Source organism: Bombina bombina, chromosome 5 (assembly GCF_027579735.1).
Source record: "Bombina bombina isolate aBomBom1 chromosome 5, aBomBom1.pri, whole genome shotgun sequence".
NCBI lineage: Eukaryota > Metazoa > Chordata > Amphibia > Anura > Bombinatoridae > Bombina > Bombina bombina.
The window spans coordinates 989,106,964-989,119,321 of NC_069503.1; the positions used below are offsets into that span (position 1 = coordinate 989,106,964).

The window sequence follows — 12,358 nt, forward strand, 5'->3', positions numbered from 1 at the left end:
TTCTCTGTTCTCAGATTAGATTATGTTACATCTTTAGCTTGTCTAGTATCAAGGGGAAACCTTTCTGCAACTGGTAAGCAGTTTTTCTTTAGTCATCAGTAGTGATGTCGCGAATAGTTCGCCGGTGAATAGTTCCCAGCGAACATAGCATGTTCGCGTTCGCCGTGGCGGGCAAACATATGCGATGTTCGATCCGCCCCCTATTCGTCATCATTGAGTAATACTTTGACCCTGTACCTCACAGTCAGCAGACACATTCTAGGCAAACAGCAGCAGACCCTCCCTCCCAGACACTCCTACCTCCTGGACAGCATCCATTTTAGATTCATTCGGAAGCTGCATTGTTAGTGAGAGGAGGGACAGTGTAGCTGCTGCTGAGTTAATAGGGAAATCTATAGCTAGGCTAGTGTATTCAGTATCCACTACAGTCTTGAAGGACTCATCTGATCTCTGCTGTAAGGACAGCACCCCAAAAAGCCCTTTTTAGGGCTAGAACATCTGTCTGCTTTTTTTTTTTTTTTCCCTGTGGAATCTAATTGCAGTTGCCTGCCTGCCAGCGTGTGTGTCAGGCTCACAGCGTATACTGTGCCCACTTGCCCAGTGCCACCACTCATATCTGGTGTAACAGTAGTGTAGATTTAAAAAAAAAACAACACTTTTTTGACTGTGTTAAATAATAGCAGTCAGTTTCCTTCACACGTGTGCATTTCAGTGCCTGCCTGCCAGGGCACAGTGTCACCCCAGTGCAACTCATATCTGGTGTAACAGTAGTGTAGATTTAAAAAAAAAAAAACTTTTTTGACTGTGTTAAATAATAGCAGTCAGTTTCCTACACACGTGTGCGTTTCAGGGCCTTCCTGCCAGGGCACAGTGTCACCCCAGTGCAACTCATATCTGGTGTAACAGTAGTGTAGATTTAAAAAAAAAAAACTTTTTTGACTGTGTTAAATAATAGCAGTCAGTTTCCTTCACACGTGTGCGTTTCAGGGCCTGCCTGCCAGGGCACAGTGTCACCCCAGTGCAACTCATATCTGGTGTAACAGTAGTGTAGATTTTTAAAAAAAAAAACTTTTTTGACTGTGTTAAATAATAGCAGTCAGTTTCCTTCACACGTGTGCGTTTCAGGGCCTGCCTGCAAGGGCATAGTGTCACCCCGGTGCAACTCATATCTGGTGTAACAGTAGTGTAGATTTAAAAAAAAAACACTTTTTTGACTGTGTTAAATAATAGCAGTCAGTTTCCTTCACACGTGTGCGTTTCAGTGCCTGCCAGGGCACAGTGTCACCCCAGTGCAACTCATATCTGGTGTAACAGTAGTGTACATTTAAAAAAAAAAAAACAACACTTTTTTGACTGTGTTAAATAATAGCAGTCAGTTTCCTTCACATGTGTGCGTTTCAGTGCCTGCTTGCGCACAGTGTCACGCCAGTGCAACTCATATCTGGTGTAACAGTAGTGTAGATTTAAAAAAAACAACACTTTTTTGACTGTGTTAAATAATAGCAGTCAGTTTCCTTCACACGTGTGCGTTCCAGTGCCTGCCTGCCAGGGCACAGTGTCACCCCAGTGCAACTCATATCTGGTGTAACAGTATTGTAGATTTAAAAAAAAAAACACTTTTTTGACTGTGTTAAATAATAGCAGTCAGTTTCCTTCACACGTGTGCATTTCAGTGCCTGCCTGCCAGGGCACAGTGTCACCCCAGTGCAACTCATATCTGGTGTAACAGTAGTGTAGATTTTAAAAAAACAACACTTTTTTGACTGTGTTAAATAATAGCAGTCAGTTTCCTTCACACGTGTGCGTTCCAGTGCCTGCCTGCCAGGGCACATTGTCACCCCAGTGCAACTCATATCTGGTGTAACAGTAGTGTAGATTTAAAAAAAACAACACTTTTTTGACTGTGTTAAATAATAGCAGTCAGTTTCCTTCACACGTGTGCGTTTCAGTGCCTGCTTGCGCACAGTGTCACGCCAGTGCAACTCATATCTGGTGTAACAGTAGTGTAGACTTAAAAAAAACAACACTTTTTTGACTGTGTTAAATAATAGCAGTCAGTTTCCTTCACACGTGTGCGTTCCAGTGCCTGCCTGCCAGGGCACAGTGTCACCCCAGTGCAACTCATATCTGGTGTAACAGTAGTGTAGATTTTAAAAAAAAAAACACTTTTTTGACTGTGTTAAATAATAGCAGTCCGTTTCCTTCACACGTGTGCGTTTCAGTGCCTGCCTGCCAGGGCACAGTGTCACCCAAGTGCAACTCATATCTGGTGTAACAGTAGTGTACATTTAAAAAAAAAAAACACTTTTTTGACTGTGTTAAATAATAGCAGTCAGTTTCCTTCACACGTGTGCGTTTCACGGCCTGCCTGCCAGGGCACAGTGTCACCCCAGTGCAACTCATATCTGGTGTAACAGTAGTGTACATTTAAAAAAAACAACACTTTTTTGACTGTGTAAAATAATAGCAGTCAGTTTCCTTCACACGTGTGCGTTTCAGTGCCTGCCAGGGCTCAGTATCACCCCAGTGCAACTTATATCTGGTGTAACAGTAGTGTAGATTTAAAAAAACAACACTTTTTTGACTGTGTTAAATAATAGCAGTCAGTTTCCTACACACGTGTGCGTTTCAGGGCCTTCCTGCCAGGGCACAGTGTCATCCCAGTGCAACTCATATCTGGTGTAACAGTAGTGTAGATTTAAAAAAAACAACACTTTTTTGACTGTGTTAAATAATAGCAGTCAGTTTCCTTCACACGTGTGCGTTTCAGTGCCTGCCAGGGCTTAGTGTCACCCCAGTGCAACTCATATCTGGTGTAACAGTAGTGTAGATTTAAAAAAAACAACACTTTTTTGACTGTGTTAAATAATAGCAGTCAGTTTCCTTCACACGTGTGCGTTTCAGTTCCTGCCTGCCTGCCTGCCAGGGCACAGTGTCACCCCAGTGCAACTCATATCTGGTGTAACAGTAGTGTACATTTAAAAAAAACAACACTTTTTTTACTGTGTTAAATAATAGCAGTCAGTTTCCTTCACACGTGTGCGTTTCAGTGCCTGCCAGGGCACAGTGTCACCCCAGTGCAACTCATATCTGGTGTAACAGTAGTGCACATTTAAAAAAAAAAAAACACTTTTTTGACTGTGAAATAATAGCAGTCAGTTTCCTTCACACGTGTGCATTTCAGTGCCTGCCAGGGCACAGTGTCACCTCATATCTGGTGTAACAGTAGTGTACATTTAAAAAAAATAATACAATTTTGACTGTAATAGATTGAATAGCAGTTAGTTGTCTGCAAGCGTGTGTGTCAGGCCTACAGCGTCTACTCTGCCAACTTCTGCCAGTGCACAATGCCACTCCATATCTGTTGTCACAGTAGCTTGCACGCATAGTACCACTAATCGGAAAAAAAATGACAGGCAGAGGCAAGCCACCCCATAGGGGCCGTAGTGTTCGGGGTGCTGTGATTCCCTTTGGCCCTAGAATAATGCCTAGTGTTCAGAGGCCACGTACCCCGAACTCGAACAGTTCTGAGGACATAGTTGACTGGCTAACACAGGACACCCAATCTTCTACAGCTTCCGCTCGGAACCTTGACGTATCATCCTCCTCCAGCTTAGCTTTGGGCATCTCTCAAGTTACCACTGGCCTGCCTGCCGCCGCCACCACCAACACTAGCACCACAGCCCCTTCACTTGATCTGTCAGAGGAGTTATTTACACATCAGTTGGAAGAAATGAGTGATAGTGATGCGCAACCATTATTACTATTATTATTATCTTTTTCCATCTCCCGATTCCTAAAATCGATGCCATATACACGTCCCCTGATAGGGGACGTAACAGGGATTAAACTGATAAGAATAGTACTACTTAACACACCACTCCTATCTGGTGGCACATTAGATTGCACGCGCAGTGCCCCAAATTTGAAGTAGGAGGACCGACCAAGCATCTTTTTCCATCTCCCGGTTCCTAAAATCGATGCCATATACACGTCCCCTGATAGGGGACGTAACAGGGATTAAACTTATAGGTATAGTACTACTTAACACACCTTATAATAATGCAGAGAGAGGCAACGCAGAGAGAGGAGTCTGAAGAAGAGGAGTCAGAAGAGGAAGGTGGCTTTGAGGAGGTGGAAGACCAAACACAGCAGGCATCCCAGGGGGCTTGTTGTCACCTTTCGGGGACCCTTGGTGTTGTACGTGGCTGGGTGGAGGAAGAGACCTTCAATTACATCAGTGAGGACATGGAATGGGACATGGCTAGCTTGGTATCCAACCTTGTGCAAATGGGGAGTTTTCGGTTGTGCAAATGGACTGTTTGCGGTGCGTTAAATGGGGAGTTTGGTCTGTCACTGTGAAGCGGGCGTAACCCTTACACTACCTGATCGATACAACATCATACCTGATGTTTTAAAGCACGTTATTCCAAACAATTTAGGAATGTTTATGCTCTTTATGGATTAAAACCAGACTCTGCATCAACTATGTAATTTTCCATGGGAGTTTTGGCATGGATCCCCCTCCGGCATGCCACAGTCCAGGTGTTAGTCCCCTTGAAACAACTTTTCCATCACTATTGTGGCCAGAAAGAGTCCCTGTGGGTTTTAAAATTCGCCTGCCCATTGAAGTCAATGGCGGTTCGCCGGTTCGTGAACTTTTGCGGAAGTTCGCGTTCGCCGTTCACAAACCCAAATTTTTATGTTCGCGACATCACTAGTCATCAGTTTTTTCATCTAGTGTTCTCTTCATCTGGTTATGTTCTATCAGATAATAGGTCTTTGGGATTGCCCAAAGATTTTTCTGATGGCCTCTCAATTGAATCTCACATTTCCAGGTACTGTGCAAGGTCCAGGGATCTTTGAACTGTGTTTTTGGATGCTTTGGTAGTTCAGTGTTCTTTCTAGCTAGCCTATATTTTTTCCACCTCTGGTCATTTTTCCCAGGATGATTGCCAAGATTTGGCAGGAAGAGATTTTGTTATTCTGAGTGCTTTAGCTTCTTCATGCAGACTTTGGTATGCAGATTTGGTTCTAATGTCCAGTTTCTTTCCTTGGCTGCTTCTTTTGCATCCAAACATTCTATTTCTAGGTCTATTTTTCAATCTGGATTCTAGTTCTCTCGGCTTGATGGCATGGAGATAGAATCAGAAACCCTCTTTGTCTTTGAAGTATTTGTTCAGTTACTTATACAGGCTTCTAAGTCTGTAACTAGAGGCCTTTATTTCTTGATTTTCAAATTAGGGTTTTTTCTTGGCATTCTTTTAGAATTCCTAGTTTTCTTTCAGTTTTTACAAGAGGGTTTGGATATGGGTTTATCCGCCAGTTCTTTGATGGGTCAGATGTCTGCCCTTTTTAGTTATGTTCTCTAGAAAATTGCTAAACTTCATGTCATTCATTATTTAGTTCTAGCCTGGCCTAGAATTAAGATTGATATTATCACATTTTTCCTCCTTGAAACCTTTATTTGGTCTTGGGGTTTTTGCAGGTTCCTCCTTTTGAACCTATGCATCAGGTGGATATTTTAAACTTATTTTTGGAAGTTTTGTTTCTTTTAGCTTTTCCATCTGCTAGAAGAGTTTTTAACAAGGATACACAAGAGATATGGCGCTAATTACTAAAGGAAAACTAAGCCACTCTAAGACAGTCACCCAAGGACTGTCACGGATAAAACAAAGGCTAAAGGAAAAAGAGGGCGCTGAAAAGCTAAGTTTTCCACCACATTTAGTCGAATATAAAAATAGACACAACTAGATTTAAAGTTAACAACTTTACTACAGAATAAAAATACAGTGCAATATTATTACAATACAAATTTTGAGAAAGATAAAAGGGACGTCTCCCTAATACATAAAAAATAGGACTGGAATACCACCCTAAAGAAAGTTAAAAAAAAAAAAAGGTTTGGCGCATATGTTGAATTATATCAGCAAATATTGGATACAAAATAAATTTAAGTCTCCAGTCAGGAACCAATTTGTACCAATCCCTGATGTGTTGTTACAAAGTTTCTTGTAATAGCTGATCAGACAAGTGTTGCAATTTTAAAAATAGGGACAGCGTGAGAAATTGTGGAATTGTGATTTAACGCTGATATGGCCCCCTGAAGAGTGATTCGAAAATGGGTTTGAACACCTTAATATCAGATTTAGTACATCTTATTCTTACTCACACCTTCTTTTTCAAAGCGGCTTACTGGCGATCTTATGGCTCTCGATATTGAAGATTAGACACGGGTAGGCAAAGTCTCCCAGTACTTCTCGCTTCTACTAGTGTCAGCTGAACCCGGTCAGCGTGAATGGAGACTGCTCGTCACTCCAGCGTCCGTGGTGTGCCAAATGGATCCCAGTTCAGAGGGGAGAAGGAGATTCACAGACCCACACTTAGCGTGGAACACGCGCGGGCAACAAATATAGAAAGCTAATGTCCTTAGCAGGATACAACACAGATTCAATCTACGCGTTTCACCCGTTAGATAGGGCTTTTTCAAGATACTAGTTGTTCCCGGGACGGAGTTTAAATATCCGCTGAGATGTGTTCATTGGTTGTGGCTCTTTCTTACTTTCCAATTAAAGGTGGAAGTCGATCAGAGTTGAATTTATTTAAGGTGGATTTGTTAGATTTGTCCGCATGTTCAATTCCCTGAGGTAAATCGCCTCATCCAATAAAAGTCAAACTCCACATCATATTATTTAGAAATTTTGCTGAACGTATTTTAGAGTTTTACATTTTTTTTCAGATTAGACTGAAAAGATAATAGTAGGGGGGTAAAACCAGGGGTGGTATTCCATTATAAAATACAATTTTAACAATTATTTTTTCTTTTAAACTATATGAATATTTTTTACAATTAAATTGAATAGTTGTTCATGTATAAAAGGGTAAATCACTTATTACTTTAATCAAGAATATAGGATAGGTGAATTTCCCTATTCCTTAGACCAAAACTTATTACTTTAAGCAACTAAACAACTACACATCATAGCTAATTTGTTCCTATGGCTTTGTCAAGCGGTTCAAGATGATAAGACATAACTTAGGTTTAAATTAGATTTCTCAAACTAAAATAGCTAGTTATATAAAGTAAGAGACTTTTGCATCAACAATTTAATATGATTTTTACTCTTTCTTGTTTTCCTCTTTATCTTATTATTTCTTTAAGATAAGGTTGTGTTTTTTGACAATATTCGTTTTAACTTTGTTGCTCCTTTATGTGTAGTTATCCTGTGTGTATCCCCCAATCTAGAGTTCCACATACGCGGTTACACACAGTTTCCTACTTGTCATTAGCCCCAAAAGTAACACTCTCGTTAGAGTCCCACACTCGCGGGTTCACAAATGGGGCATTGAAGAAAGTTCAAGTACATGTTAATTCCAAGCACAGTAAAAATATGAACATAAGGCTTACCCCTTCCTCAGCTTGTTATCAGGAGTACGGACAGTGCCGCAATGAAATCCCCCTCTGACAGTGTGTAGTTCTCGGACACTTCAGTTGTGGCGTGTAACGCCTGGCTTCTCTGTATAGTGGAAAGCCTCGTTCTGAAGCCGGCAATACGTCATCCAGCACGGCTGAACCAATAAGATCGTGGGGATCCTCCACACCCCCAAAACAGCAGCAGATAAATTTCTGCTCATTCAATCAGACCAGCTATCACTTCTTGCGTTTTACAATGTTTTATCAATGGACCAATTTTGCAAAGCAGCTATTTGGTCTTCTTTACAATTTTTTTTCTACCATTTTGATGTCTTTTGTTTCTTCTGATGCAGCCTTTGGTGAATGTCCTTCAGGCAGTTGTCTCAGGTTGATTTATTTTTGCCTGTTGGTTATTTTTAATTTCATTTTTAGGATCTATTGGGGTTTTGGATTTGGTTTCTCAGTTAAAAAAAAAAATCTGTTTTTTAGATCCCACCGTTTTCTGTTATAACTTGTGGATTTCATATCTTGGGAATTAGGTCCCATGAGTAATAGATTGTGGGTTCTCATCAACTGTATTAAAGAAAACATTTTTTTTTTTTTTTTTAAAAATCATATTTTTATTGAAAGGAAACAAGTACACTTGCCATAGCAGAAGAAAAAACAAGATAAAAAAAAACCAAAGTACATTCTCATATACTTTATACAATTCTAAATCAGTGTCTAAAGATATTATTCTTGTGCTTGTTATCCTTTAAATTTTTAAGAGACGTTTGCCTTGTCTCTCTTGGGAGGGAAGGCACTTACATTCATTCTAAAGGAAGAAAAAGAAGAAAAAATAGAAACGGAAAGAGGAAGGGGAAAAAAAAAAAAAAAAAAAGGACACCCATCCCTCAGTCTCATCATTCTTTCCGGGGCCGGCCGCCCCCACTCCCCCTTGTCCCATTTTAAGTGTTCTATCTATTTCCTATAGTTTTATCTTGTAACAAAACCACTCCGAGGCTCAGTACCATTTGGGCGGGAATACCCCTGACAAAATTAAAGTTTCAAAATACTCTGTTCTACGCAGGCTAGAGATAAGGGAAAATTGTGTATCTCGAGGATAAGATAATATAACTCTTAACCACGTTAGAAAAAAAACTGTAATCTTTTTCTTGTGTGAAGGTGATATGGTCATTTGTTCAAAAATTATCTGAGAAAGCATTGAGTTTAAGAAGCATGAGATCGACGGGGCCTTGTTACTCTTCCAATTTTTAAGGATAAGATTACGTCCTATCATAATCACTGTATTGATAAGGTTGCTATTATTTCTATTATTTTCTTTAGGAGCAAGGAAAAAAATGTATCTGGATGTAAATTTAATTCTATTCTCTAACATCTTATTAATCCAGAACTTGACTTTGCACCAAAACTGATTAATTTTAGGGCAATCCCAAAAACAGTGGACTATATCTGCATTCGCCTTGTTACATCTGGGACAATTATTATCTTTATTAAGGGGGTGTTTTGTATGCCATTTAGACATTTTCCTAGGTGTAAGATATGCATTATTCATTAACTTTAGATGTGATTCTTTCCAGGTTGTAGAAATTATAGCTTTTTTGACCCATTTAAAGCCTGTATATAATGTATCTACAGATACATCAGAAAAATGGAAATTCCATTTTTCAGAAAGGCTATTAAAATTAATTTATTTCATGGTGGTGAGTCCACTATCCCCACCCTGTATTTGATTTTTTCTTTTTTGTGCACATCTTTTTTCCCTGCTCCTATTTTGTTTTCTCTTGTTACTTTTCCTTCCTCTATGTTAGACTGAGGCACTGGTGAGCAGGGCCGCCATCAGGGGGTGAATAGGGTGACTCCTGCCAGGGGGCCCCATGAGGCAAGCATAACTATTATTTAAAAAAATATTATTATTTTTTACTTTATATTTTGGTAGCCACCAGAGGGCGCTACAGCTACAGAGTGCTATTGAGCGTGGCAAATGTCATTACAGGGAGTAAAGCATTAGCAATTGAGAGGATTTCTGAGTGTGCACTAAACCACTATGTGTTTAATAACGTTATAGTAGTCCAGCAATATAAGGAATACAGCACCCAAGAGCACACACAGTAACACCTATACTTGGGCAGTAACCGTAGGTTGTGAAGGTACTTACATAGGCGCCGATTTGCGCCAAGGAGCTCAAGGGATCCGGCTTCAGAGGAGGAGAGACGTGTGGCGATGATGTCATCGCCGCACGCTCACAAGAACTGCCGCATCCCTGGCAACAGCCAGAGCAGCAACTGCCGCATCCCTGGCAACAGCCAACATGCCGCAAGGGAGCGGTGTGAGAGTGGTGGGGCCAGGGATCCATAAAAACACATTTTTTAGCAATATGTAGCAGTGTATTTATGATTATCTGACAATGCTGTAGAAATTCTATATTTAAAACCATGCAGAAATGTTTCCTCCTCAATACACAAATGGTAGGTGCCCTTTTGGCAGATATGATTTATATATATATATATATATATATATATATATATATATATATATATATATATATATATATATATATATATATATATATATCAAATTCCAGTTTACTATCCCTTTATGCAAGGACTTTCCAAATGCCAGGAGGCATTTTATCTAAGATTTTTACATCTGCATAAAATTTTATACTCTCAGGCTAAGATTGCTCAGTGTTTGAAATGAGACAGGTTAACTTAACACTGTTCAGTTTACACTACAGCTGACTTTATTTTAAAATACATACAAACAAGCCTAAATCCTGCATTTAACCAGATTTAATGGTATGAGACCTAGTGCCAGGGTTGCCATCAGGGGGTGAATAGGGTGACTCCTGTCAGGGGCCCAGGGGGCCCCATGAGGCAAGCACAACTATTATTTAGAAAAAAAAATATTATTTTTTTTACATTTTGGCAGCCACCAGAGGGCGCTACAGCAGAGTGCTATTGAGCGTGGGAAATGTCATTACAAGGAGTAAAGCATTAGTATTTGAGAGGATTTATGAGTGTGTTTGAAATAATACAGGTTAAATTATAATTGTTCAGTTTACACTTCAGCTGACTTAATTTTGAAATACACACAAACAAGCCTAAATCCTGCATTTAACCAGATTTAATTGTATGAGCCCTAGTGCCACAGCTTATGGTTCCACCAAGACCATATAGAGTACAGCAATTTCAAAATCCATAAGTACAGCTGACAGAAGGGAATATTTGTACACCAGATTTAAAGTGGTGCTCTTGGTTGGGGAAAATGGGGGGGGGGGGGGCAAACATATGTCAACCTTTCAAAAGTACTTTTCTTTATCTACCCAATACCATTCTGACAGATCAATAATGTACAATTTTGAATTCACAAAAGTATTTTTGTTTGCACATTTACAAATATGATTCTTTAAAAAGTGATCTCCTAATTTTTTTATCATGCATGTAACACACTGTTGATTTAGGGGAAGGCAATGTGCAGAAATTTTACCTCCTGTGAGTTTTGTGTGGCGTTATGTGTTTGTCTTTGTGCTTTTGTTGGTGTCTCTATGAGTGTGTATGTATTTTTTTTTCTGTAGATCTCTCTGTGAGGGTTTGTGTATCTGTCTTTGTGCATTTTCTGAGGATGTCTCTGTGCGGGTATGTGTGTATGTATGTCTTTGTGTGTTTTCTGTGGGTTTGTGTGTGTGTGTGTGTGTATGTATTTGTGTGTTTTCTGTGGGTTTCTGTGAGTGTGTATGTTTTTGTGTGTTTTCTGGGGCGATCTCTGTGGGTGTTTCCTTGGGTGCATGTGCAAGTTTGTGTGTGTGTGTGTCCATTGTCTTTGAGACTGAGACCTTTCTGGAAGTCACCAATCCACTACTTAACCTTTAAATTATTGTTTAGGCAGTTCAGGGCCCTTCCTTTCAGCCACTGCATGCTGTTGTCATCATATAGTTGGCATCTTCCTTGAAAAAAAGATAATCAGAATTTCATATTTTGTTTTATAAATCTCCTTTTTTGACAAAACTGTAGTCTACCTCATTACTTGTCAGGTCAATGTAAACAAGTGCCGAGTGTCTGTGTCTGAGTGTGTTTGTGTGTTTCTTTGCGTGTCTGCTAGCGTGTCTATATGTGAATCCTTATGTGTGAGTGTGTCTGTGTGTGTGTGTGTGTGTTTCTGTGTTTGTGTGTTACTAGCTTTACAAAATTTTCAAGTTTGACTACACTTAAGAATAAACTGCATTTACGTTTTAGTCACTTGGTCAGAAATTGCACATGTCAAAGGTGGGGGGCTCTGATCAATGGTTAACTAAGAGGCCCCAAAATTTCTAGTGGCGGACCTGCTGGTGAGGTGGGGGGTTATAGAGTTCTTGGGGTCTGGGAATCTTTGCCTTTGGGAAGTGTAATTCTCATCAGTAATCAATTGTGGACGCTCACCACCATGAAATTAATTTATCAGGTAAGCATAAATTATGTTTTTCATGATTCAGATAGAGCATGCAGGGTTATGAAACTTTCTAAATCCAAATCATGCAATGTCAACAAATTAGAATAACAGGTTGAATTTATGCAACTTTTTGCATATAATACTTTACATGAGCACTTGCATAAAATGTGTATGTGATTTTTGAAAATAAATATAATAAACATGTATTTCTGTGCCAGACCTCACGTATTATTAGATACATTGTTGCCACAGATGGTGGCAACAGGAGCAGTAGTGTGGAACTAACAGTGATAATCACCAATGTACTTGACCAACCTCCGCAGTGGGAACAAGCACAATACTGGGTCACCATCCCAGAGAATACACCCCGTGATTCCAAGATTGTGGTAAGTATAGAGCTGAAATGCTTTTTTTCTCAGTTTATTTATGGCATTGAGAAAAGGATAGATCAATGAATCAACTGCTTGTTCTTTTTTTTTTTTTCAATAAAGTTTTATTGAGTAATAGTAAGCATAG

General features: G+C 39.7%; 1 protein-coding gene across 1 annotated transcript in view; it reads left to right on the plus strand.

Annotated features, from left to right (window-relative positions):
• Positions 1-12,358, plus strand: part of LOC128661686 (neural-cadherin-like) — a 488,078-nt gene that overhangs the window by 193,671 nt on the left and 282,049 nt on the right. Inside the window, 1 exon segment of the mRNA XM_053715912.1 lies at positions 12,061-12,228. Within this exon segment, the coding sequence (XP_053571887.1) occupies positions 12,061-12,228 (168 nt within the window).